The 27,024-nt window shown below is 54.5% G+C and overlaps 1 protein-coding gene and 1 long non-coding RNA gene across 4 annotated transcripts in view; one reads left to right on the top strand and one right to left on the bottom strand.

Annotated features, from left to right (window-relative positions):
* The window catches only part of SHANK1 (SH3 and multiple ankyrin repeat domains 1), a 142,330-nt gene that overhangs the window by 5,628 nt on the left and 109,678 nt on the right, over nucleotides 1-27,024 (bottom strand). The window contains exons 20-28 of the mRNA XM_085045404.1: nucleotides 25,828-25,910; nucleotides 22,362-22,486; nucleotides 19,916-20,051; nucleotides 16,591-16,674; nucleotides 12,958-12,981; nucleotides 9,761-9,817; nucleotides 7,934-8,049; nucleotides 5,525-5,624; nucleotides 1,767-3,894 (exon numbers count right to left, since the gene is read on the bottom strand). Coding sequence (XP_084901530.1) covers nucleotides 1,767-3,894; nucleotides 5,525-5,624; nucleotides 7,934-8,049; nucleotides 9,761-9,817; nucleotides 12,958-12,981; nucleotides 16,591-16,674; nucleotides 19,916-20,051; nucleotides 22,362-22,486; nucleotides 25,828-25,910 — 2,853 coding nt within the window. The remainder of the gene's footprint in view (nucleotides 1-1,766; nucleotides 3,895-5,524; nucleotides 5,625-7,933; nucleotides 8,050-9,760; nucleotides 9,818-12,957; nucleotides 12,982-16,590; nucleotides 16,675-19,915; nucleotides 20,052-22,361; nucleotides 22,487-25,827; nucleotides 25,911-27,024) is intronic.
* LOC146422952 (uncharacterized) lies at nucleotides 231-1,193 on the top strand. 3 transcript variants are annotated; one of them, XR_014847800.1, is made up of 4 exons: nucleotides 300-352; nucleotides 431-447; nucleotides 773-889; nucleotides 1,114-1,193. It is a non-coding gene; the product is annotated as an uncharacterized LOC146422952 (long non-coding RNA). The 3 variants fall into 3 exon arrangements; XR_014847802.1 differs by having other exon boundaries at nucleotides 773-861; nucleotides 1,114-1,189; XR_014847801.1 differs by lacking the exons at nucleotides 773-889; nucleotides 1,114-1,193 and adding an exon at nucleotides 586-708 and having other exon boundaries at nucleotides 231-352; nucleotides 431-533.

Raw genomic sequence — 27,024 nt, 5'->3', positions numbered from 1 at the left:
GTCCCCAAAATCCATGCAGCAGGTGCCAGGTGTGTCACAGGTGTGATGTCCCCCCATTCCATGCAGCAGCAGCAGATGCAGCAGGTGCCAGGTGTGCGCCAGGTGTGTCACAGCTGTGTGCCAGGTGCCACTCGTGCCACAGGTGTGATGGACATTAAAGGTGTCACAGGTGTCACAGGTGTCATTGGTGTCACAGGTGCCCTGCCCCCCCGTCCATGCAATGAGTGCCAGGTGTGCCACAGGTGTCACACCTGCCCATGCATGCCATGGGTGTCACAGGTGTGATGGGTGGCACAGGTGTCATGGGTGTGATGAGTGCCACATCCCACCACGGGTGTCCCAGGTGTGATGAGTGCCCTGAGTGTGACAGGTGTCCCAGATGTCCCAGGTGCCACCCCCCCCAGGTATCCCAGGTGTGATGGGTGTGTAGGTGCCACGCCCCCCCAGGTGTCTCAGGTGTCATGAGTGCCCTGAGTGTGACAGGTGTCCCAGATGTCCCAGGTGCCACCACCCCTCATCCCCCCATCTCCCAGGTGCCACATCCCCCCCACGTGCCCCAGGTACCACCACCCCCAACCCCCCCAGGTGTCCCAGGTGTGATGAGTGCCATGAGTGTGACAGGTGTCCGAGGTGTCCTAGGTGTGATGAGTGTCACAACCCCCCATATGTGTCCCAGGTGTGATGGGTGCCATGAGTGTGACAGGTGTCCCACGTGCCACACCCACCCACAGGTGTCCCAGGTGCCACATTCCCGCCCCCCAAACCCCCCCAGGTGTCCCAGGTGTGATGTGTGCCACACCCCTATGGGTGTCCCAGGTGCCCCAGGTGTGATGGGTGCCCTGAGTGTGACAGGTGTCCCAGGTGCTACCCCCCCCCAGGTGTCCCAGGTGTGATGAGCGTCACAACCCCCTCTATGTGTCCCAGGTGCCATCACCCCCCAAACCCCCTCAGGTATCCCAGGCGTGATGAGTGACCTGAGCTTGACAGGTGTCCCAGGTGTGATGGGTGCCACACCCCTATGGGTGTCCCAGGTGTGATGAGTGTCACAACCCTTTGCGTGTGTCCCAGGTGTGATGGGTGCCCTGAGTGTGACAGGTATCCCGGGTGTCCCAGGTGTCACCACCCCTCATCCCCCCATCTCCCAGGTGTCCCAGGTGTGATGGGTGCCCTGAGTGTGCCAGGTGTCCCAGGTGCCAAAGCCCCCATGGGTATCCCAGGTGTGATGAGTGTCACAACCCTTTGCGTGTGTCCCAGGTGTGATGTGTGCCATGAGTGTGCCAGGTGTCCCAGGTGCCATCACCCCCCAAACCCCCTCAGGTATCCCAGGTGTGATGGGTGCCCTGAGCGTGACAGGTGTCCCAGTTGTCCCAGGTGTCACGCCCCCCCAGGTGTCCCAGGTGTGATGGGTGCCACACCCCCATGGGTATCCCAGGTGTCCCAGGTGTGATGAGTGCCCTGAGCGTGACAGGTGTCCCAGGTGCCACCATCCCTCATCCCCGTTTCCCAGCTGTCCCAGGTGTCCCAGTTACCCCAGGTGTCCCAGGTGCCACCACCCATCATGCCCCCACAGATGTCCCAGGTGTGATGGGTGCCCTGAACACGACAGGTGTCCCACGTGTCCCAGGTGTCACGCCCCCCCAGGGGTCCCAGGTGTGATGGGTGCCCTGAGTGTGACAGGTGTCCCAGTTACCCCAGGTCCCACCCCCAACACCCCCCAGGTATCCCAGGTCCCCCCCCAAACCCCCCCAGGTGCCCCCCGCGCTCACCTGTGCCTGGCGGCGAATCCCCCGTCGTGTCCGGCTCGCGTCCACGCCGCTCCGATCGCCCCCCGGCCGGGCTCGTCCCACGCCTCGGGCCTGCCCCGCAGCCCCCCGCGCCCCCTGGCCCGCCGCTCGCCCTCGGGGGTCGCTCCGTACGCCGGGGGTCCCTCGGCCGCCTCGGGCGGGTGGTCGCTGCTGCTGCGGCTGTCCACCTCCTCGATCCCGGAGTCCGTCACCGCCTCCGGCCCCTCGGGCTGCCCCCCCGCCACCCCCGAGACCCCCGCCGCCGCTCCGCCCCCGCCGCGCCGGGGGTCGTGCTGTCCCCCCCCGGCCTGGGTCAGCGTGGCCACCTCGCTGTCGTACGAGGTGAGGCTGGAGGCCGCCGAGTCGCCCACCGGGGGTCCCTCGGGCCCCTCGAAGCTGTTGGCGAACTCGAGCGGCGGCGGCAGCGGCTCGGCCAGCAGCAGCTCCTCGTCGCCGTCCACCGAGGGCGCGGGGGGGGGCAGCGCCAGCAGCCCCCCGCTGTCGGCGAAGCGGACGCGCCCCTCCGGGGGGGGCAGCGGCGGAGCCCCCCAGGCCTCGGCGGGGGACTGCGGGCGGCTGGAGCGGCGCGGGCTGCCCGGGGGGGCGGCGGGCAGCTTCTGGGGAGGGGGCGCCCGGGGCAGGGTGGGGGTCCCGGCCAGGTGCAGCGAGCCCACCCCGCCCAGCGGCAGCGAGCGGCCGCCGCCCCCCCCCGGAGGCAGGGCGGCCAGGCCGGGGTGCAGCGGGGAGGGGGCGGCGGGGGCGCCGTGCAGGGCGGGGAGACCCCCGTGCAGCCCCCCGAGCGAGAAGGGGCCGGGGGCGGCGGGCAGCACGCGGCAGCCCCCCGGCGGGGCGGCGACAGGGGACGGCAGCGGGGACGGGGGGCGCACCGGCGACAGCGCGGGGTGCACGGGCGACAGGCCGGCGTGCACGGGCGACAAGCCGGGGTGAACCGGCGACAGCGCGGGGTGCACCGGGGACGCGCCGGGGTGCACGGGCGACAGGCCGGCGTGCACGGGCGACACGGCGGGGTGGCCCGGCGACACGGCGGGGTGGCCCGGGGAGGCGGCGGGGTGGCCCAGCGAGGCGGCGCCGTGCACGGTAGCCACGCCGGGGTGCGCGGTGGCCACGGCGGGATGCACGGTGGCCACGGCGGGGTGCACGGTGGCCACGCCCGGGTGCGCGGCGGTCGCCCCGGGGTGCAGCGGCGGTGGCCCGGCGACCCCCACGCTGCTGAAGGCGCTGCCCCCCCCCCCGGCTTGCCCCCCCGCCGCCGCCTTGGCCCCCCGGTAGCCGCGGGGCGAGGGGAAGGCGTCGCCCCCCGCCGCCACGAACATGCCCTCGTCGATGCTCTTGGAGTGCCGCAGGCGGGGGGTCGGGGGTCCCGCGCCCCCCCCCAGCCCCCCCGCGCCCCCCCCCAGCCCCGCCGCCCCCTCGTCGTCCTCCTCGGTGCTGAGGAAGAGCGCCGAGCGGCGACCCCCGCCCCACTCGCGCCGCGCCGCGCCCACCAGCGCCGCGCCGAACTGCGACGTGAAATCCAAGCTGGGGGGCGCGGCGGCCACCGAGGGACCCTCCCCGGCCGGAGAGCCGCCCCCTCCCCCCCCGCCCGCAGACCCTCCCCCCCCTCCCCCTCCCCCCCGGGGTCCCTCGGGCGCCCCCCCCGCGCCCCCTCCCCCCTCGGCCTCCACGCTGCTGCCGCGGCTGGAGCGGCCGGAGCTGGACGTGGAGGGAGCCTTGACCACGATGGTGGGGATGGCGATGGAGCTCTTGTCGCCCCCCGGCCCTCCCCCCGCCGCCCCTCCCCCCGCCGCCCCCTCCCCCTCCACCTTGGTCTGCTTCACCAGCGGCCCTTTGCGCCGCAGCGGCTTCGGGGGTCCCCCCGCCCCCCCCTGCGCCCCCCCGCGGCCCCCCAAGTTGTAGAGGCGCCAGGGAGCCCCTCCGGGACCCCCCCGAGGGCTGGGGGCGCCCAGGGGGGGCGGGGCGGCGGTGTAGGGGGGCTCCGGGGGGGAGGTGGTGGGCGGCGGGGGGATGTCGTCCGAGCCGGGGACCGACAGGCTGCGGCTGAACTTGCCCGCGGGGGGAGCCAGGTAGGGCTTGTCCTCTTCGGGGGCGCCTGGGGAGGGGGGAGAGGGGGGTTAGGGACCACCGACCCCAATTGGGGGTGATGGGGGGCTGGGGGAGCAGAGTTATCCCCAAAAATAGGAGTTAGGGGCTCGAAATCCCATAAAAATGGGAGTTAGGGGCTCAAAATCCCATAAAAGTGAGAGTTAGGGGCTCAAAATCCCATAAAAATGGGAGTTAGGGGCTCAAAATCCCACAAAAATGGGACCTGTTAGGGACCACCGACCCGAATTGGGGGTGATGGGGGGCTGAGGGAGCAGAGTTATCCCCAAAAATGGGGAGTTAGGGGCTCAAAATCCCATAAAAATAGGAGTTAGGGGCACAAAAAACCCCAAAAATGGGAGTTAGGGACCCAAAATCCCACAAAAATGGGAGTTAGGGACCCAACATCCCATAAAAATGGGAGTTAGGGGCTCAAAATGCCCCAAAAATGGGACCTGGGTGGGGGGTTAGGGACCACCGACCCAAATTGGGGAACGAAAAGGGGCTGGGGGTGTCCAAAATCCCACAAAAATAGGAGTTAGGGGCTCAAAATCCCATAAAATTAGGAGTTAGGGGCTCGAAATCCCATAAAAATAGGAGTTAGGGGAGCCAAAATCCTCCAAAAATGGGAGCTGGGTGGGGGGTTAGGGACCACCGACCCAAATTGGGGAACGAAGAGGGTCGGGGGGAAGCGGAAACACCCAAAAATGGGAGTTCGGGGGTCTTGGGGGTCCAAAACCTCCCAAAAAAGGGGTCCAAACCCCCCAAAAAGAGGTCCAAACCCCAAAAATGGGTACCAACCCCCAAAAAGGGGTTCAAACCCCCCAAAAATGGGTCCAAATCCCCCGAAAAAGGAGTCCCAGCCCTCAAAAAGAGTTCCAAATCCCCCAAAAATGGATCTCAGCCCCCCCAAAAGAGGTCCTAACCCCCCAAAATGTATCCCAGCCCCCCAAAAATTGATCCCACCTCCCCAAAAAGGATCCAAACCCCCCAAAAAGGGTGCTAACCCCCCAAAAAATGGATCCCAGCTCCCCAAAAAAGTTCCAAATCCCCCAAAAATGGATCCCAGCCACCCAAAAATGGATCCAAACCCCCCAAAAAGGATCCCACCCCCTCAAAAAGGGGTCCAACCCCCCAAAAAAGGGGTCCAAACCCCCGATAAGAAGTCCAAACCCCAAAAATGGATCCAAACCCCAAATGGATCCCAGCCACCCAAAAAGAGTTCCAAATCCCCCAAAACTAGATCCCATCTCCCCAAAAGGTGTCCCATCTCCCCAAAAATGGATCCACCCCCCTCAAAAAGGGGTCCAAACCCCCCAAAAATGGATCCAAACCCCCAAAAATTGATCCCAGCCACCCAAAAAGAGTTCGAAATCCCCCCAAAAACGGCTCCAAACTCCCAAAAAAGGTGTCCAAACCTCCCCAAAAAGGATCCAAATCCCCAAAAATGGATCCAAACCCCTCCAAAAATGGATCCCACCTCCTCAAAAAGGCGCCAAATCCTCCCAAAAATGGCTCCAAACTCCCAAAAAAGGTGTTCAAACCTCCCCAAAAAGGATCCAAATCCCCCAAAAAACTGATCCCATCCCCCAAAAATGGATCCCAACCCCCCAAATCTGCCCCCCTGGCCGCAGACGCACCGATGGATTTCTGGCGCAGCATGAGGCCGTGCGGAGGTCCGGCGGGCAGGAAGGAGCGATCGAAACCCGCCGAGCCCAGGCGGTGAGCCTCGAACGGACCCTGCGGGGAGCGGGGAAACTGAAATCAGCCGGGGAGACCCCAAATTCCAGCCGGGGGACCCCAAATTCCAGCCGGGGGACCCCAAATTCCAGCCGGGGGATCCCGAAAATCAGCCGGGGACACCGAAATCCGGCCGGGGAACCGGAATCAGCCGGGGGCACCCCAAATTCCAGCCGGGGAACCCCAAATTCCAGCCGGGGACACCCCGAAATCAGCCGGGGAACCCCAAATTCCAGCCGGGGGACACCGAAAATGAGCCGGGGAACCCTGAAAATCAGCCGGGGGACACCGAAAATCAGCCGGGGGACACCGAAAATTATCTGGGGAACCCCGAAAATCAGCCGGGGACACCTCGAAAATCATCCAGGAAACCCCGAATCCGGCCGGGGAACCCCGAAAATCATCTGGGAAACCCCAAAAACATCAAGGGACACCCCGAAAATCCAGCCGGGGAACACCGAAAATTAGCCGGGGAACCCCAAAAAACATCAAGGCACACCCCAAAATCCAGCCGGGAACCCCAAAATCCAGCCGGGGGACCCCGAAAATCATCCAGGGAATCCCGAAAATCATCCAGGGACCCCAAAATCCAACCCAGGACCCCAAATCCAGCTGGGAACCCCAAATATCATCCAGGGACCCCAAATCCGGCTGGAAACCCCGAAATCTGGCTGGGGAACCCCAAAAATCATCCAGATTAACCCCGAAAATCATCCAGGGACCCCGAAATCCAACCCGGGACCCCAAATCCAGCCGAGGGACCCCGAAAATTATCCAGGGACACCGTGAAAATCAGCCGGGGAACCCCAAATCCGGCCGGGGAACCCCAAAAATCATCTGGGGAACCCCAAAAAACATCCAGGGACACCCCAAATCCAGCCGGGAACCCGGAAAATCACCCAGGGAAGCCCAAAAATCATCCAGGGACCCCAAAAACCAACACGGAACCCCGAAAATCATCCAGGACACCCCAAAAACCAACCCGGGAATGCCGAAAATCATCAAGGGACACCTCAAAAACCATCCAGGGAACCCCAAAAACCAACCCTGGACACCAAAAATCATCTAGGGAATCCCGAAAACCATCCAGGACACCCCGAAAACCAACCAGGGAACCCCAAAAATCATCCAGATTAACCCCAAAAATCATCCAGGGACCCCGAAATCCAACCCGGGACCCCAAATCCAGCCGGGGAACCCCAAAAATCATCCAGGGACACCCCGAAAACATCCAGGGAAGCCCTAAAATCATCCAGGGACACCCCAAAATCCGGCCGGGGAACCCCAAAAACCAGCCGGGGAACCCCGGAAATCATCAAGGGACACCCAAGAACCTCCCCAGGACCCCAAAAACCATCCAGGACACCCCAAAATCATCCAGAAAACCCCGAAAACCCCCCTGGGAACCCCAAAAACCATCCAGGGACACCCCAAATCCAGGCGGGAAACACCAAATTCCAGCCAGGAACCCAAAAAATCATCCAGGGACACCCCAAAAACAAACCAGGGACACCCCAGAAATCATCCAGGGACACCCCAAATCCAGCCGGGGACCCCAAAAAATCATCCAGGAACACCCAAAACCACCCCGGGACTCCCCAAAAACCAACCCGGGATCCCAAAAACTTCCCTGGGAACCCCGAAAACCATCCAGGGACCCCGAAAACCAACCCGGGAACCCCAAAAACATCCTCGGGACCCCCCAAATTTTGCCCATCCACCCCCAAATTTCACCCCTTTATCCCAGATTTGACCTTTTCACCCCCAAATTTTGCTCCTTAAACCCCCAAATTTCACCCTTTTCCCCCAAATTTCACTGTTTTCCCCCCAAATTTGCCGTTTCCCCAAATTTCCCCAAATTTTCCCAAATTTCTCCATTTTCACCCCAAATTTCCCCATATTCCCCTAAATTTCAGCTTTTCCCACCCAAATTTCATCATTTTCCTCCCAAATTTCACCGTTTTCCCCCAAATTTCCCCATTTTCCCCAAATTTCCCCATTTCCCCCCAAATTTCACCATTTTTCCCCCAAATTTCGTCCTTTCACCCCCAAATTTCTTCCATTTAGGCCCAAATTTCCCCATTTTCCCCCAAATTTCACTATTTCCCCCCAAATTTCTCTGTTTTCCCCCCAAATTTCACCATTTTATCTCCAAATTTCTCCGTTTTCCTCCCAAATTCCCCCCAAATTCCCCCCAAATTTCACCGTTTTACCCCAAATTTCGACATTTTATCCCTAAATTTTGTCATTTTCACCCCAAATTTCCCCCAAATTTCCCAAATTCCCCCCAAATTCGGGTCTCTGCCCACCTCTGGCCCGAAGAATCCCTTCGGTCGCCCCTTGGCCAGGGGGGGGATGGGCGCTCCCTGCCCCTCCCCCGCGCTGATGCTCTGCTGAGCCGCGGCCAGGATCTCATCCAGCTTGTCTGCAATTGGGAAATTTGGGATTTTGGGGGATTTTTGGGGAATTTTTTGGGAAATTTTGGGGATTTTGGGGGATTTTGGGGGAATTTTTTTTATTTTTGGGGAGTTTGGGGGAATTTCGGGGAATTTTTGGGGAATTTTGGGAAATTTTTGGGAATATTTTGGGATTTTTTTTGGAATTTTTGGGGAATTTTGGGGTGTTTTGGGGATTTGTGGGGATTGTGGAGAATTGTTGGAGAATTTTTGCGAATTTTTTGGGAATTTTTGGGGGATTTTGGGGCATTTTTGGGGGATTTTTGGGGAGTTTTGGGGATTGTGGAGAATTGTTGGAGAATTTTTTTGAATTTTGGGGAATTTTTGGGGGAATTTTGGGGAATTTTTTTTGAATTTTGGGGAATTTTTGGGGATTTTTGGGGAATTTTTGGGACATTTTTGGAAATTTTGGGGAAGTTTTGGGGAGTTTGAGGAGTTTGCAGAATTTTTGGGGGATTCTTGGGGAATTTTTTTGGAATTTTTTTTGGGGAATTTTGGGAATTTTGGGATTTTGGGGGATTTTTGGGGAATTTTTGGGGAATTTTGAGGGAAATTGGGGATTTTGGGGATTTTTTGGGGAATTTTGGTAATTTTTGGGGAAATTTGGGGGAATTTTGGGAATTTTTTGGGAGTTTGGGGAATTTTTGGGGAATTTTTGGGGAATTTTTGGGGATTTTGGGGGAATCCCCAAATTCCCTCCCCAAATCCCCCCAGGACCCCCAAATTCTCCCTCAGACCCCCAAAACCCCCAAAGACCCCCAAAAGACCCCCAGGACTCCCCAAAATCTCCTCAGGATCCCCCAAACCCCCAGGACCCCCAAATTGCCCCAAATCCCCCAAAAGACCCCCCAGGATCCCCCCAAAGCCCCCAAACCCCCAGGACCCCCAAAACCCCCAAATTCTCCCTCAGGACCCCCAAAGACCCCAAGACCCCCTCAGGACCCCAAACCCCCAAAATCCCCTCAGGACCCCAAAACCCCCCCGGATCTCCCAAATTCCCCCAAACCCCTTCAAACCCTCCCAAAACACCCCCAGGACCCCCAAAAAGCCCCTCAAGACCCCTGACCCCCCAAATTCTCCTCAGCATCCCCAAATCCTCCCCAAGACCCCTAAGACCCCAAGACCCCAGGACCCCCAAAACCCTCCAAGACCCCCTCAGATCCCCCAAATTCTCCTCAGATCCCCAAAAGCCCCTCAAGACTCCCCAAAGACCCCCAAGACCTCAGATCCCAAAATCCCCTCAGCCCCCTTCAATCCCCCAGGACCCCCAAATCTCCCCAAATCCCCCCAGGACCCCCAAAAAACCCCCAAAATCCCTCAAATCCCCGGGACCCCCAAAACCCCTCAGGATCCCCTAGGACCCCCAAATCCCCTCAGCCCTCCTCAAATCCTCCCCCAGGACCCCCAAAACCCCCAAATCTCCCCAAAATCCCCCTCAGGACCCCCAAAAGACCCCCAGGACCCCCAAAACTCCCAAAACCCCCAAAATCCCCCAGGACCCCCAAAACTCCCCAAACATCCCCTCAAAACCCCTTAAAAAGACGCCCTAAGAACCCCAAAATCCCCCTCAGGACCCCCCAAAACCCCCTCTGCTCCCCCTCTGATCCCCCCCAGGATCCCCAAAACCCCCCCAAGACCCCCCAGGACCCCCCCAAATCCCCCCGCAGCCCCCCGACTCACTGAGCGCCATCTGGTACACTGTTCTCTTCTTCTCGGTGCTCGAGGAGGTGTCGAACTCTGGGGGGAGGGGAGAGGGGGGATCCTGGGGGGCTTTGGGGGGGCTTTAGGGGGTCCTGGAGGGCTTTGGGGGGTCCTGGAGGGCTTTGGGGGATCCTGAGGGTCTTTGGGGGGTCCTGGGAGGCATTGGGGGATCCTGGGGGCTTGGGGGCGCTTTGGGGTGTTTTGGGGGTCTTTAGGGTCCTGAGGGGGTCTTGGAGTTCTTTTTGGGGGTCCTGGGGGTTTTGGGGAGGTTTTAGGGTCCTGGGGGTCTTTGGGGGCTTTGGGGGTCCTGGGGGTCTTTGGGAGGTTCTGGAGGGTTTTGGGGGTCCTGGGGGTCTCGAGGGGATTTTAGGAGTCCTGGGGGGATTTTGGGGTCTTGGGGTCTTTTAGGGGCTCCTGGGGGCTTTGGGGGTCCTGAGGAGGTCTTGGGGGACTTTTGGGGGTCCTGGGGATTTTGAGGGCCTGGGGTCCTGGGAGGATTTGAGGGGATTTTAGGGAGTCCTGGGAGGATTTGAGGGGTTTTGGGGTCCTGGGGGTCTTTTGAGGGGCTTTGGGGGTCCTGAGGGGCTTTGGGGGGTCCTGGAGGTCTTTTGGGGGTCCTTGGTGTTTTTGGGGTCTTTGGGAGGTTCTGGAGGTGTTTGGGGGACTTTGGGGATTTTTTGGGGGGTCTTTGGGATCTTTGGGGGTTCTGGGGGTCCTTGGGTCTTAGAGTTGTTTTGTGGGGTCTTTGAGGTCCTGGGGTGGTTTGGGGGTCTTTGGGGCGTTTTGGGGGTTCTGGGGGTCTTTGGGGGTCCTGAGGGGGTTTTGGGGAGGTTTGAGGGATCTTGGGGGTCCTGGGAGGATTTGAGGAGGCCTGGGGGTCTTTGGGGATCTTTTGGGGTCCTGGGGGTAGTTTTGGGGTCTTTGGGGTGTTTTTGGGGGTCTTTGGAGGTTCTGGAGGTATTTTGGGGATTTTGGGGGGTCCTGAGGGGGTCTTGGGGGTTTTTGGGGGTCCTGGGGGTCTTTGGGGATCTTGGTGGGTTTTGGGGGTCTTTGGGAGGTTCTGGGGAATTTTGGGGGATTTTTGGTGAATTTTGAGGGAATTTTGGGGAATTTTGGGGAATTTTGGGGGATTTCTGGGGGATTTCTGGGGAATTCTGGGGAATTCTGGGGAATTTTGGGGAATTTTGGGGAATTCTGGGGTATTTTGGGGGATTTTTGGGGTGTTTGGGGTGTTTTGGGGGGAGGGGCGGCGATGAGTGTGCAAGGGGGGAGGGGTGAGTGTGCAACGGGGGGGATGAGTGTGCAAGGGCCGTGCAAACCTTGTGGGGGTTTCCAATGAGTGTGCAAGGCCTGGAGCCGGTGTGCAATGAGTGTGCAAGGGCGGGGAGTGTGCCAGGGTGAGTGTGCAAGGGGCGTGCAAACCTTGCAGGGGGTGCCGGTGAGTGTGCAAGGGACGATGCTGGTGTGCAATGAGTGTGCAAGGGGCGTGCAAACCTTGCAGGGGGTTCCGGTGAGTGTGCAAGGGATGAGGCTGGTGTGCAATGAGTGTGCAAGGGCTGGGTAAACCTTGCACAAGGATCCCAGTGAGTGTGCAAGAGCAGGGGTGGTGGGATGAGTGAGTGTGCAAAACGAGTGAGTGTGCAAAATGACTGAGTGTGCAATGCTCTGGGAACATTGCACGGGGATCCCAATGAGTGTGCAAGGGCCGTGCAAGGCCTGGTGCTGGTGTGCAATGAGTGTGCAAGGGCTGGGTAAACCTTGCACAGGGATCCCAGTGAGTGTGCAAAGCTTTGCACGAGGGTCCCAGGTGAGCGTGCAACGAGTCTGCAAGGCCTGGGGACAGGTGAGTGTGCAATGAGTGTGCAAGACTCGTGCAAAGCCTTGCGCTGGGGGTTTGGATGAGCGTGCAAGGCCAGCCTGAGCCTTGCCTGAGTGTGCGATGAGTGTGCAAAGCCTTGCACGGGGGTTCCTGGTGAGTGTGCAATGCTTGTGCAAAGTCCTTGAGGGATTGAAATGAGTGTGCAATGAGTGTGCAAGGCTCCTTGAAAGGTTTAAAATGAGCGTGCAAGGCTTGCTCAAGACCTTTCAAAGGCATTCAATGAGTGTGCAAGGCCTGGGGTTTGATGGGTGTGCAAGGCCTGAGTGTGCAAAGCCGTGCATGAGGGTTCTGGGTGAGTGTGCAAGACTTGTGCAAACTCTTTAATGGCTCTGAAATGAGTGTGCAAAGCCCTTTAAAGGTGTAGAATGAGTGTGCAATGGGTGTGCAAAGCCTTGCCCGAGTGTCCAGGTGAGTGTGCAATGAGTGTGCAAGGCCTGGGGAGTCCATGAGTGTGCAAGACTTGTGCAAAGCCTTGCGCAAGGGTTCCAGGTGAGTGTGCAATGAGTGTGCAAAGTCCTTAAAGGGTTGAAAATGAGTGTGCAAGGCCTGGCAGATATCCATGAGTGTGCAATGAGTGTGCAAACTATAGAATGAGTTCGAAATGAGTGTGCAAAGTCCTTGAAGGGTTTAGAATGAGTGTGCAAGGCTCGTGCAAGACCATTAGGGGTTTTAGATGAGTGTGCAATGAGTGTGCAAACCCTTGCACGAGGGCTCTGGGTGAGTGTGCAATGGGTGTGCAAGGCCTGGGTGAGTCAATGGGTGTGCAAGGCTTCTGCAAAGACCTTAAGGGTTGGAAATGAGTGTGCAAGGCATTCCAGGTGAGTGTGCAATGAGTGTGCAAGGCCTGGAGAGTCCATGAGTGTGCAAGGCTTGTGCAAATCCCCTGTGGGGTCTTTAATGGGTGTGCAAAGGCTTGCACAAGGGTTCCAGGTGAGTGTGCAATGAGTGTGCAAGGCCTGGCAGATATCCATGGGTGTGCAATGAGTGTGCAAAGTCCTTGAAGGGTTTAGAATGAGTGTGCAATGAGTGTGCAAGGCTTGGGGATCGATGAGTGTGCAAGGCCTGAGTGTGCAATGGGTGTGCAAGGCTTGTGCAAAGTCCTTCAAGGGTTGGAAATGAGTGTGCACGGCATTCCAGGTGAGTGTGCAAGGCCTGGGGGGGTCTCCATGAGTGTGCAATGAGTGTGCAAAGTCCTTGAAGGGTTTAGAACGAGTGTGCAATGAGTGTGCAAGGCTTGGGGATTGATGAGTGTGCAAGGCCTGAGTGTGCAATGGGTGTGCAAGGATCTCTCACTCACCACTGCGCTTCTTCCAGGGGGAGACTGGGGAGACATGACAGGAGTTAGGGGAGAATTGGGGGAATTTTGGGATTTTTGGGGAAATTTTGGGATTTTTGGGGAAATTTGGGGATTTTTTGGGGAAATTTGGGGATTTTTTGGGGAATTTGGGATTTTTTGGGGATTATTGGGGGAATTTTGGAGGGATTTTTGGGGATTTTTGGGATTTTGGGGAGAGATTTGGGGGTAAATGGAGTTTTGGGGGGAATTTTGGGGATTTTCGGTGGATTTTTTTGGATTTGGGGGAATTTGGGGGATTTTGGGGAATTTTGGGAAATTTTGGGAAAATTTGGGGATTTTGGGGAAAATTTGGGAGAATTTGGGGAAATTTGGGGGAAATTTGGAGATTTTGGGGGAAAATTGGGGAAATTTTGGGAATTTTGGGATTTTAGGAATTTTGAGGGAATTTTGGGGATTTTGAGGATTTTGGGGAATTTGGGGAATTTGGGGAATTTTGGGGAATTTTGGGGAATTTGGGGAATTTTGGGGATTTTGGGAATTTTGGTGATTTTGGGGGGAATTTTGGGAGATTTTTGGGAATTTTGAGGGATTTTGGGGGATTTTGGGATGTCTTGAGGGAATTTTTGGAAATTTTTGGGATTTTTGGGGGGATTTAGGAGCAGACTGAGGGGATTATTTGGGATTTGGGGGAGATTTGGGATTTTGGGGTCAAATTGGCAGATTTTGAGGGATTTTGGGATGATTTTTGGGGTATTTTTGGGTATTTGGGTCATTTGGGAATTTTTGGGATATTTGGGGATTTTTTGGGGATATTTTCTGGTATTTTGGGGTATATTGGAGTATTTTGGGAATTTTGGGGTTTTTTTGAGGTACTTTGGGGTATTTTAGGGCATTTTGGGTTATTTTGGGGTATTTGGGGATATTTTGGGGTATTTTGGGCGATTTTTGGCTATTTTGGGATACTTTGGGGTATTTTGGGGTATTTTTGTGTATTTGGGGATATTTTGGGATACTTTGGGGTATTTTGGGGTATTTTTGGGTGGTTTTGGATATTTTGGGGTATTTTGGTATATTCAGAGGTATTTTTAGGACATTTTAGGATATTTTGGGGTACATTGAGGCATTTTGCTGTATTTTTGGGATACTTTGGAGTATTTGGCTGTATTTTTGGGATTTTTTTGGGCATTTGAAAGATTTTTGGGATATTTTTGGGCATTTTTGGGGCATTTTTTGGTAATTTTTGTGTATTTCGGGGGTACTTTGGGGTATTTTAGGATATTTTTGGGTATTTTGGGATCTTTTGGGCTATTTTGGAATATTTTTGGATATTTTGAAGTACTTTGGTGCACTTTTTGGGTATTTTGGGATATTTTGGGGTATTTTAGGATATTTTGGGGTATATTGAGATATTTTGCTGTATTTTTGGGATCTTTTTTGGGTATTTTGGGCTATTTTTTGATATTTTTTGTTATTTTGAGGCATTTTTAGGATATTTTGGGGTATTCTGGGATATTTTAGGATATTGTTTGCTATTTTGGGGTCTTTTGGTATATTCAGAGGTATTTTCGGGATCTTTTGGGCTATTTGGGATATTTTTTGGCTATTTTGGGGTATTTTTAGGCTATTTTGGGATATTTGGGGTGTTTTTGGGCTATTTTTGGGATATTTTGGGCTATTTTGGGCTATTTTTTTGCTATTTTGGGCTATTTTCAGGTATTTTTTGGGGTTTTTTGGCTATTTTGGGATATTTTTTGGCTGTTTTGGGGTATTTTTGGGATATTTTTGGGATATTTTGGGCTATTTTGGGATATTTTGGGGTCCCAAACTCCCCGGGGGGTCTCAGCCCCCCCCCCCCTGCCCCTCCCCCACCCCAGCTCACCCTTCTCCACTTTGGGGCAGCAGGGGGGGAGGGGAGGCCAAAGGTCAAAGGTCAGCAAAGGTCAAAGGTCATCAAAGCCCCCCGGGACCCCCAAATTCCTCAGAGACCCCAAAACACCCCAGGAACCCCCAAAAATCCACCCAAAACTCCCCAAAAATCCACCCAAAACTCCCCAAAAATCCACCCAAAACTCCCCAAAATCACCAAAATCCCAAAATTCCCCAAAATCACCCCAAATTCCCCAAAATCCCAAAATCCACCCAACTCCCAAAAATCACCCAAATTCCTCCCAAAATCCTCCCAAAAGTCCCCCAAAAATCCCCAAAACTCCCCAAAAATCCTCAAAATCCCCAATTCCCCAAAATCTCCCCAAATTCCCCCAAAAATCCCCCAAAATCCTCCCAAAGTCCCCAAAATCCCACAAATTCTCCCAAAATCCCCCAAACGCCCCAAAACCACCAAAATCCCCCAAAATTCCCCAAAATATCCCCAAATTTTCCCCCAAATTCCCCCAAAACTCCCAAAATCCTCCCAAAATCTCCCAAAATTCCCCCAAATTTTCCCAAAACCCCTCTGAAATTCCCCCAAAAATTCCCCCAAAATTCCCCCAAAATTTCCCAAAATTAATAAAAAAAAATCCCCAAAAAATCCCCAAAAAAATCCCCAAAATCCCAAAAAAAATCCGAAAAAATCCCCAAAAAATCCACAAAATCCCAAAAAAAATCCACAAAAAATACCCAAAATTTTCCCCAAAAAAATCCCAAAATCCCAAAAATTTTCCCTCAAAATTCCCCAAAAAATTCCAAAAAAAATCCCCCAAAAAATTCCCCAAAAATCCCCAAAAAAATCAGGAAAAATTCCCCCCAAAATCCCCCAAACCCCCAAATCTCCCCAAAAATTCCCCCAAATCCCCAAAATTCCCAAAAACCCCAAAATTCCCAAAATTCCCCCAAATCCCCAAAATCTCCCCTAAAATTCCTAAAAATCCCCAAAATTCCCCAAAAATTCCCAAATTTCCAAAAATTCCCCAGGACAAAATTCCCCCAAATCCCTCAAATCCCCCAAATTCCCCCGGACTCCCAAAATTCCCCAAAATTCCCAAATTTCCCCAAAATTCCCCCAAAACCCTCCAGGACCCCCAAAAATTCCCCAAAATTCCCCCAAAATCCCCCAAATTCTCCCCCTGGATCCCCAGAATCCTCCCAGGACCCCCAAAATTTCCCCAAAATCTCCCAAATCCCTCCCAGAACCCCCAAAAACCCCCAAAATTCCCCCAAATTCCCAAAAATTTCCCCCAAATCCCTCAAATCCCCAAATTCCTGGACCCCAAAATTCCCCCAAAAATCCCCCAAATCCTCCCCAAAATTTCCCCCAATTCCCCAAAATCCCCCCAAAATCCCCAAAAATCCCCAAAACCAAATTCCCCAAAATCCCCCAAATTTCCCCCAAATTCCCCCAAATTCCCAAAATCCACGAATTCCCTCAAAACCCCCAAAATTTCCCAAAAATCCCCAAAATTCACAAAAAATCACCAAAATTCCCCCAAAAATCCCCAAAATTCCAAAAACCCCAAAATTCCCAAAATCCCCCAAATTCCCCAAATCCCCCAAAAAATCCCAAAATTCCACAGGACCCCCAAAATTTCCCCCAAACCTCCCAAATTCCCCAAAATTTCCCCCAAATTCCCCCAAAATTCCCTAAATTCCCCAAATCCCCCAAATTCCCCCAAAATCCCAAATTCCCGAATTCCTCACCCATCTCCTCGAGCTCTGACGTCATGGACTTGGAGCGCAGCGAGATGGCGGGGGCGGGGAGGCGGCGGGGCTGGGGGGGGGCGGCTGCGAGAGACCCCTCCCCTAATTAATTACTGACCTCCGCTAATTAATTACAGCCCAGAGACCCCTTTCCCTAATTAGTGACACCTTCCCAATTAACTGAGATCCCTCAGTTACCGGAGATCACAGGGCGGGGAGGCGGCGGGGCTGGGGGGGGCGGCTGGGAGAGAGAGACCCCTCCCCTAATTAATTACTGACCTTTCCTAATTAGTGAGACCCCCGGAGACCCCTCCCCTAATTAACTGACACCTTCCTTAATTAACTGAGATCTTCCCCTAATTACCGGAGATCACAGGGCGGGGAGGCGGCGGGGCTGGGGGGGGCGGCTGCGAGAGAGACCCCTCCCCAATTAATTACTGACCTCCTTAATTAATTACAGCCCCAGAGACCCCTTCCCCTAATTAACTGAGACCTTCCTTAATTAACTGAGATCCCTCAGTTACCGGAGATCACAGGGCGGGGAGGCAGCAGGGCTGGGGGGGGGCGGCTGGGAGAGAGAGACCCCTCCCCAATTAATTAGTGACCTTTCCTAATTAGTGACACCTTCCCAATTAACTGAGATCCCCCAATTAACTGAGACCTTCCCAATTAACTGAGACCTTCCCCTAATTACCGGAGATCACAGGGCGGGGAGGCGGCGGGGCTGGGGGGGGGCGGCTGGGGGCAGAGAGACCCCTCCCCTAATTAATTACTGACCTCCCCTAATTAATTACAGCCCGGAGACCCCTCCCCTAATTAACTGAGACCTTCCCCAATTAACTGAGACCCTCCCCTAATTACCGGAGATCACAGGGGCTGGGAGAGACCCCTCCCCTAATTAATTAGTGCCCAGAGAGCCCTCCCCAGTTAATTACAGCCCCAGAGAGCCCTCCCCTAATTAGTGAGACCCCTCCCCTAATTAATTACTGCCCAGAGACCCCTCCCCTAATTAGTGAGACCCCTCCCCTAATTAATTACTGCCCCGAGACCCCTCCCCAATTAGTGAGACCCCCTCCCCTAATTAGTGACACCTTCCCAATTAACTCAGACCCTCCCCAATTAACCGAGACCCCTCCCCTAATTACTGGAGATCGTGGGGGTGGGGAGGCGGTGGGGCTGGGGGGAGAGACCCCTCCCCTAATTAATTACAGCCCTGGAGACCCTTCCCCTAATTAGTGACACCTTCCTAATTGACCGAGACCCCTCCCCAAATTAATTACAGCCCCGGAGACCCCTCCCCTAATTAGTGACACCTTCCTAATTAACCGAGACCCCTCCCCAAATTAATTACAGCCCCGGAGACCCCTCCCCTAATTAGTGACACCTTCCTAATTAACCGAGACCCCTCCCCAAATTAATTACAGCCCCGGAGACCCCTCCCCTAATTAGTGACACCTTCCTAATTAACCGAGACCCCTCCCCAAATTAATTACAGCCCCGGAGACCCCTCCCTAATTAGTGACACCTTCCTAATTAACCGAGACCCCTCCCCAAATTACCGAGCAGACCCCCTCCCCTAATTACTGACACCTTCCCCAATTACCAGAGACCCCTCCCCAAATTACTGGGACCCCTCCCCAATTAGTGAGACCCCTCCCCAATTAGTGAGACCCCTCCCCAATTACCTGGGACCCTTCCACTTTATCTGAGACCCTCCCCAGGTGCTCAGGACCCCTCCCCAATTACCTGAGACCCCTCCTCATTTACCTGAGACCCCTCCCCAATTAGTGAGACCCCTCCCCAATTACCTGAGACCCTTCCCATGGCTGTGAGACCCTTCCTCAGGTGTCCAGGCCTACCTGAGACCCCTCCCCACTTACTGGGACCCTTCCTCACTTACCTGAGACCCCTCCTCAGGTGTTCAGGCTTACCTGAGACCCCTCCCCATTTACCTGAGACCCTCCCCAGGTGCTCAGGACCCATTCCACTGTGCCTGAGACCCATCCTCATCTACCTGAGACCCCTCCCCATCTACCTGAGACCCTCCCCAGGTGTCCGGCCCCACCTGAGCTCTCTCCCCAATTACCTGAGCCCCCTCCTCATCTACCTGAGACCCTCCCCAATTACCTGAGACCTCTCCCACTATATCTGAGACCCCTCCTCATTTACCTGGGACCCTTCTGATTTATCTGAGATCCCTCCCCAGGTGTTCAGGACCCCTCCCCAATTACCTGAGACCCTCCCCATTTACCTGGGACCCTTCCAGTTTATCTGAGACCCCTCCCCACTTACTGGGACCCCTCCCCATCTACCTGAGACCCCTCCCCAGGTGCTCAGGACCCATTCCACTGTGCCTGAGACCCCTCCCCATCTACCTGGGACCCTTCCCATGGCTGTGAGACCCTTCCTCAGGTGTCCAGGCCCACCTGAGCCCCCTCCTCATCTACCTGAGACCCTCCCCAATTACCTGAGACCCTCCCCATCTACCTGGGACCCCTCCTCATTTACCTGAGACCTCTCCCACTATACCTGAGACCCCACCCCACATACCTGGGACCCTTCCCTATTTACCTGAGACCCTCCCCAATTACCTGAGACCCTTCCCATGGCTGTGAGACCCTTCCTCAGGTGTCCAGGCCCACCTGAGACCCCTCCCCACTTACTGGGACCCCTCCCCATTTACCTGAGGCCCCTCCCACTATACCTGGGACCCCTCCCCATCTACCTGAGACCCCTCCCACTGTGCCTGAGACCCCTCCCCAGGTGTTCAGGCTTACCTGGGACCCCTCCCCAGGTGCTCAGGACCCATTCCACTGTGTCTGAGACCCCTCCCCATCTATCTGAGACCCCTCCCACTATACCTGGGACCCCTCCCCAGGTGTCCAGGCCTACCTGAGACCCCTCCCCACTTACTGGGACCCCTCCCCATCTACCTGAGACCCCTCCTCATCTACCTGAGACTCCTCCCATCGGTCCTAGACCCCTCCCCATTTACCTGGGACCCCTCCCCAGGTGTCCGGGCCCACCTGAGCCCCTTCCCCAATCACCTGAAACCCTTCTCCAGGTGCTCAGGACCCATTCCGCTGTACCTGGGACCCCTCCCCATCTACCTGAGACCCCTCCTCATCTACCTGAGACCTCTCCCACTATACCTGAGACCCCTCCCCACATACCTGGGACCCCTCCCCATCTATCTGAGACCCCTCCTCAATTACCTGTGACCCTCCCCATCTACCTGAGACCCCTCCCCATCTACCTGAGACCCCTCCCACTGTGCCTGGGACCCCTCCCCATCTACCTGTCCCCTGCCAGGTGTGGTGCTCACCCCTGCGCCGCGGTCCCTCGGGGGGCTCAGGGTGTCGCGTCACCATCACCACCTTCAGCACCAGGCTGTTCCCCCCCTGCCGGATCATGTTCACCACCTGCCGGTGCCCCACCTTCACCACGTTCTGACCGTTCACCTGCGCAGGTGAGACAGGTGTGTGACATCATACAGGTGTGTGACACCTCTGTGACATGTGTGACAGGTGTGTGTGTGTGTGACAGGATCGTGTTCACCACCTGCCGGTGCCCCACCTTCACCACGTTCTGACCGTTCACCTGTGTGACAGGTGTGTGACAGGTGAGTGACATCATACAGGTGAGTGACACCTCTGTGACATGTGTGACAGGTGTGTGTGTGACAGGATCGTGTTCACCACCTGCCGGTGCCCCACCTTCACCACGTTCTGACCGTTCACCTGGGACAGGTGAGACAGGTGTGACACACCTGTGTGACAGGTGAGTGTGTGTGTGTGACAGGTGTGTGTGTGTGTGACAGGATCATGTTCACCACCTGCCGGTGCCCCACCTTCACCACGTTCTGACCGTTCACCTGGGACAGGTGAGACAGGTGTGTGACAGGTGTGTGACACCTGTATGACATGTGTGTGTGTGACAGGTGTGTGTGTGTGACAGGATCATGTTCACCACCTGCCGGTGCCCCACCTTCACCACGTTCTGGCCGTTCACCTGAGACAGGTGAGACAGGTGTGACACACCTGTGTGACAGGTGAGTGTGTGTGTGTGACAGGTGTGTGTGTGTGTGACAGGATCATGTTCACCACCTGCCGGTGCCCCACCTTCACCACGTTCTGACCGTTCACCTGCGCAGGTGAGACAGGTGTGTGACATCATACAGGTGTGTGACACCTATAGGACAGGTGTGACACCTCTGTGATATGTGTGTGTATGACAAGTGAGTGTGTGACGGGTGTGACATCGCACAGGTGTGTGACAGGTGAGACAGGTGTAGGACATCACACAGGTGTGCACAGGTGTGTGACAGGTGTGTGTGTGACAGGATCATGTTCACCACCTGCCAGTGCCCCACCTTCACCACGTTCTGGCCGTTCACCTGCGCAGGTGAGACAGGTGTGTGACAGGTGTGTGACAGGTGTGAGATGGGTGTGTGACAGGTGAGACAGGTGTGTGTGACAGGTGTGTGTGTGTGACAGGTGTGCCCAGATGTCCCCAGCTATGTGCCTAGATGCCCCCAGATGTCCCCAGGTGTCCCCAGGTGTGCCCAGGTGTGTGTCGGTGTGCACAGGTGTGCCCAGGTATGTCTCAATATACCCAGGTGTGTCCCCAGGTGTCCCCAGGTGTGTGCCCAGGTGTGTGACAATGTGCCCAGGTGTGCCCAGATGTCCCCAGGTGTCCCCAGGTGTATGTCAATATCCCCAGATGTCACCAGGTATGTGCCCAGGTGTACCTAGGTGTCCCCGTGTGTCCCCAGGTGTGCCCAGGTGTGTGTCAATGTGCCCAGGTGTGCACAGGTGTGCTCAGGTGTGTCCCTAGGTGTCCCCAGGTGTCTGCAGGTGTGTCCCCAGGTGTGTGTCAGTGTGCCCCAGGTGTCCCCAGGTGCCCCCAGCTGACCCCAGGTGTCCCCAGGTGTGTCCCCAGGTGTAGGTCAATGTACTCAGGTGTGTCCCCAGGTGTGCCCAGGTGTGTGTCAATGTCTCCAGGTGTATGTCAATGTACTCAGGTGTGTCCCCAGGTGTCCCCAGCTGTCCGCAAGTGTCCCCAGGTATGTGTCAGTGTCCCCAGGTGTCCCCAGGTGTCCCCAGGTGTGCCCAGATGTCCCCTGGTATGTGCCCAGGTGTGCCTAGGTATGTGTCAATGTCCCCAGGTGTGTGTCAATGTCCCCAGGTGTGCTCAGGTGTGTCCCCAGGTGTCACCAAATGTCCCCAGGTGTGTCCCCAGCTGTCCCCAGGTGTATGTCAATGTACTCAGGTGTGCCCAGGTGTGTCCCCAGCTGTCCCCAGGTGTATGTCAATGTACTCAGGTGTGCCCAGGTGTGTCTCCAGCTGTCCCCAGGTGTCCCCAGGTGTGTCCCCAGGTGTGCCCAGGTGTGTGTCAATGTACTCAGGTGTCCCCAGGTGTCCCCAAATGTCCCCAGGTGTGCCCAGGTGTGTGTCAATGTACTCAGGTGTCCCCAGGTGTCCCCAAATGTCCCCAGGTGTGTCCCCAGGTGTGTGTCAATGTCCCCAGGTGTCCCCAGGTGTGTCCCCAGGTGTCCCCAGGTGTGCCCAGGTGTGTGTCAATGTACTCAGGTGTCCCCAGGTGTCCCCAAATGTCCCCAGGTGTGTCCCCAGGTGTCCCCAGGTGTCCCCAGGTGTGTGTCACTGTCCCCAGGTGTCCCCAGCTGTCCCCAGGTGTGTCCCCAGGTGTGTGTCACTGTCCCCAGCTGTACCCAGCTGTCCCCAGGTGTCCCCAGGTGGGCGTGGCCTCACCTCGATCAGGAAGTCTCCCATCCGCAGCCCCGCCCTCCAGGCCACGCCCCCTTCATCCACCGACTCCAGGTACTGCAGCGCCGGGAAGGCAGGTGTGGGCGTGAACTCCTCGATGGGGGTCTGCGCTGCGGGGGGAGTCAGCACCCCAAAAAAACCCCAAAACACCCCAAAATATCCCCAAACATCCCCCAAAAAATCCCCAAAATATCCCCCAAAAATATCCCAAAAAAATCCCGAAATCCAGCCCAAAAATTCCCAAAAAAACCCCAAAACATCCCCAAAAAATCCCGAAATCCCAGATGAAATATTCCCCAAAAAAACCCCCAAAATATCCCCAAAAAATCCCGAAATTCCAACCCTAATATTCCCCAAAAAACCCCAAAACACCCCAAAATATCCCCAAAAAAATCCCCAAAAAATCCCGAAATCCCAGATGAAATATTCCCCAAAAAAACCCCAAAACACCCCAAAATATCCCCAAAATTGCAACCCAAAAATTCCCCAAAAACCCCCAAAATATCCCAAAAAATCCCCCAAAAAATCTCCAAAAAATTTCAAAAAAAAAATCCCAAAAAATCCCAAAAAATCCCCAAAAAATCCCGAAATTCCAACCCAAAAATTCCCCAAAAAAACCCCAAAATATCCCCAAAAAAAACCCCCAAAAAATCCCCAAAATATCCCCAAAAAATCCCGAAATCCCAGCCCAAAAAATCCCCCAAAAATTCCCAAATATTCCCCAAAATCCCCATTTTTAAAGGGATTTCCCTCCTGGGTGAACTCTTCTATGGGGGTCTGCGCTGCGGGGGGAGTCAGCACCCCGAAAAAACCCCAAAATATCCCCAAACATCCCCCAAAAAAATCCCAAAAAAATTTCAAAAAAAATCCCAAAAAAATCCCCAAAAAATCCCCCCGAAAAAAACCCCAAAAAATCCCCAAAAAAAATCCCAAAACACCCCAAAACATCCCCAAAACACCCCAAAATATCCCCAAAAAAATCCCCCCAAAAAAATCCCCAAAATATCCCCAAAAATATCCCAAAAAAATCCCGAAATCCAGCCCAAAAATTCCCAAAAAAAACCCAAAAAATCCCCAGAAAAACCCCAAAACATCCCCAAAAAATCCCGAAATCCCAGATGAAATATTCCCCAAAAAATCCCAAAATATCCCCAAAAAAATCCCCAAAAAATAAAAAAAAATCCCCCAAAAATGCCAAAATTCCAACCCTAATATTCCCCAAAAAAACCCCAAACCACCCCAAAATATCCCAAAAAAAATCCCCAAAAAATCCCGAAATCCCAGATGAAATATTCCCCAAAAAATCCCAAAATATCCCCAAAAAATAAAAAAAAATTTCCCCAAAAATGCTGAAATTCCAACCCTAATATTCCCCAAAAAAACCCCAAAACATCCCAAAATATCCCCCAAAAAATCCCCCAAAAATCCCGAAATCCCAGATGAAATATTCCCCCAAAAAACCCCAAAATATCCCCCAAAAAATCCCCAAAAAATAAAAAAAAAAAATCCCCAAAAATTCCCCAAAAAATCCCGAAATCCCAGATGAAATATTCCCCAAAAAAACCCCAAATATCCCCAAAAAATAAAAAAAAACCCCAAAAAATCCCAAAAAATCCCGAAATCCCAACCCAAAAATTCCCCAAAAAAACCCCAAAAAATCCCCAAAAAATCCCGAAATCCCAGATGAAATATTCCCCCAAAATCCCAAAATATCCCCAAAAAATCCCCTAAAAAAAAATCCCCAAAAAATCCCAAAAAATGCCGAAATTCCAACCCTAATATTCCCCAAAAAAACCCCAAAACACCCCACAATATCCCCCAAAAAATCCCCAAAAAAATTCCCAAAAAATCCCAAAATTCCAACCCGAATAATCCCGCAAAAAAAAACCCAAAACACTCCAAAATATCCCCAAAATACCCCCAAAAAATCCCGAAATCCCAGATGAAATATTCCCCAAAAAATCCCAAAATATCCCCAAAAAAATCCCCAAAAAATAAAAAAAAAATTCCCCCAAAAATGCCGAAATTCTAACCCTAATATTCCCCAAAAAAACCCCAAAACACCCCACAAAATCCCCCAAAAAATCCCCAAAAATATTCCCAAAAATTCCCCAAAAAACCCCAAAACCCCCATTTTAAAGGAATCCCAAAATGGGATTTTTCCCTCCCGGGGTGAACTCCTCGATGGGGTCTGTATTGGGACCCCTCCCCAAAATAACCCAAAATAACCCCAAATATCCCCCAAAAATCCCCCAAAATCCCCCAAATTCCAAACCCTAATATTCCCCACAAAAACCCCAAAACACCCCAAAATGTCCCAAAAAAATCCCCAAAATCCCAAATCCCAGCCCAAATATTCCCCAAACCCCAAAACACCCCAAAATATCCTCAAAATACCCCCAAAAAAATCCCAAAATATCCCCCAAAAAAAACCCCCAAAAACAACCAAAAAAAAAATCCCAAATATTCCCCAAAAAACCCCATTTTTTCAGGGATTTCCCTCCGATTGGGGTGAACTCCTCGATGGGGGTCTGTATTGGGACCCTCCCCAAAAATAACCCAAAATAACCCAAAATACCCCAAAAAAATCCCCCCCAGGACCCCCAAATCCTCCCAAATCTACCCAAATTCCCCCAAAATCACCCCCAGGATCTCCTAAATCCCCCTCAGACCCCCTAAAATCTCCCCAGGGATCCCCAAAATCCTCCCAAATCTTCCCCAAATCTCCCCAAAATCCCAATGCCCCCAATCCCTCCCCCCAAATATCCCACCCCCCAAATGCCCCCAAAATCCCCAAAATGCCCCAATCCTCCCAAAATCCCCCCAAACCACCAAATCCCCCAAATCCCCCCAAATCTCCCCAAATCTCCACCCCCCCAGGACCTCAAATGTCCCCCAAGTCTCCCAAAATCCAATCTTCCCAAATCCCCCAAATTCCCAAATCTCTCCCCAAATCTCCGCCCCCCAAACCTCCCCAAATTACCCCAAAATGCCCCCAAATCCCCCAAATCCCCCAAATCTCCCCAAATCCTCCCCAAATCTCCCAAAATGCCCCCAACTTCCCCCAAAATATCCCCAAAATCTCCCCCAATCCTCCCAAACCCTCTAACCCCCAAATCCCCCCAAAACCCCCAAATCCCCAAAATCCCCTCACCCCCAAAATCCCCCAAAATCCCCCAAATCCCCCAAAACCCCCAAATCTCCCCAAACCCCCAACCCCCCCAATCTCCCTGAACCTCCAAATGTCCCCAAACTCCCAAATCCCCAACTGCCCCCCAAATCCCCCAAAATCCCCAAAATCCCCCAAATCCCCAAAATCCCCCCCAAATCCCCAAATCTCCCAAATCCCCCCAAATCCCCCAAATCCCCCAAAACCCCAAATCCCCCCAAAATCCCCCAAAATCCCCCAAATTCCCCAAATTCCCCAATCCCCCAGTCCCCCAGCCCTCACCCTTGGCCCCTCGCAGGACGAAGCCAAACCCTTCGCTGTCCTTTTTCTGCAGCAACACCGTTTTCTCCTTGATGATGTAATCACTGCGGGGACAGGGGGACAAGGTGGGGACAGTGGGACAGTGGGGATGTTGGGGACATTGGGGACATTGGGGACATTGGGGACATTGGGGATATTGGGGACAATGGGGACATTGGGGACATTGGGGACAGTGGGGACATTGGGGACATTGGGGATATTGGGGACATTTGGGATATTGGGGACATTGGGGATATTGGGGACATTTGGGGATGTTGGTGGGGACATGGGGGGCATTGGGGATGTTGGGGATATTGGGGACAATGGGGACATTGGAGACATTAGGGGACATTGGGGGACAATGTGGACATTGGAGACATTAGGGGACATTGGGGACATTGTGGGGATTTGGGACGTCGGTGGGGACATGGGGACAGTGGGGACATCATTGGGGACAATGGGGATATTGGGGACATCGGTGGGGACAGGGGGACAGTGGGGATATTGGAGAATTTGGGGCATTGGGGACATTGGGGACACTGGGAGGATTGGTGGATGTTGGGGACATCAGTGGGGACATTGGGGATATTGGAGATGTTGGGGATATCAGGGACATTGGGGACATTGGGGACATCATGGGGATATTGGGGATGTTGGGGATGTTGGCGACATCATGGGGACATTGGGGGGATTGGGGACAGTGGGGACATTGGAGATGTTGGGGACATTGGGGACATCGGTGGGGATGTTGGGGACGTCACTGGGGAGATTTGGGATGTTGGGGACACTGGGGACACTGGGGGATTTGGGGACATTGGGGACATTGGGAACATCGGTGAGGACATGAGGACAGTGAGGATATTGGGGACATTGGAGATGTTGGGGACATTGGGGACATCATTGGGGACATTGGGGATATTGGGGATGTTGGGGACATTGCAGACGTTGGGGACATGGGGGATGTTGGGGACATTGGGGATATCATTGGGGACATTGGGGACATTGGGGATATCATGGGGACATTGGGGATGTTGGGAGGATTGGGGACATTGGGGGAAATTGGGAATATTGGGGACATTGGGGGCATTGGGGACACTGGGGACATTTGGGACATTGGGGATGTTGGGAGGATTGGGGACATTGGGGACATTGGGGACATCATGGGGATATTGGGGACAT

The sequence above is a fragment of the Lichenostomus cassidix genome, unplaced genomic scaffold (assembly GCF_008360975.1).
Source record: "Lichenostomus cassidix isolate B80296 unplaced genomic scaffold, HeHo_3.0 HiC_scaffold_38, whole genome shotgun sequence".
Classification (NCBI taxonomy): Eukaryota; Metazoa; Chordata; class Aves; order Passeriformes; family Meliphagidae; genus Lichenostomus; species Lichenostomus cassidix.
The sequence above is the reverse complement of the archived record's forward strand: the minus strand, read 5'-3'. Positions and strand labels throughout refer to the sequence as shown.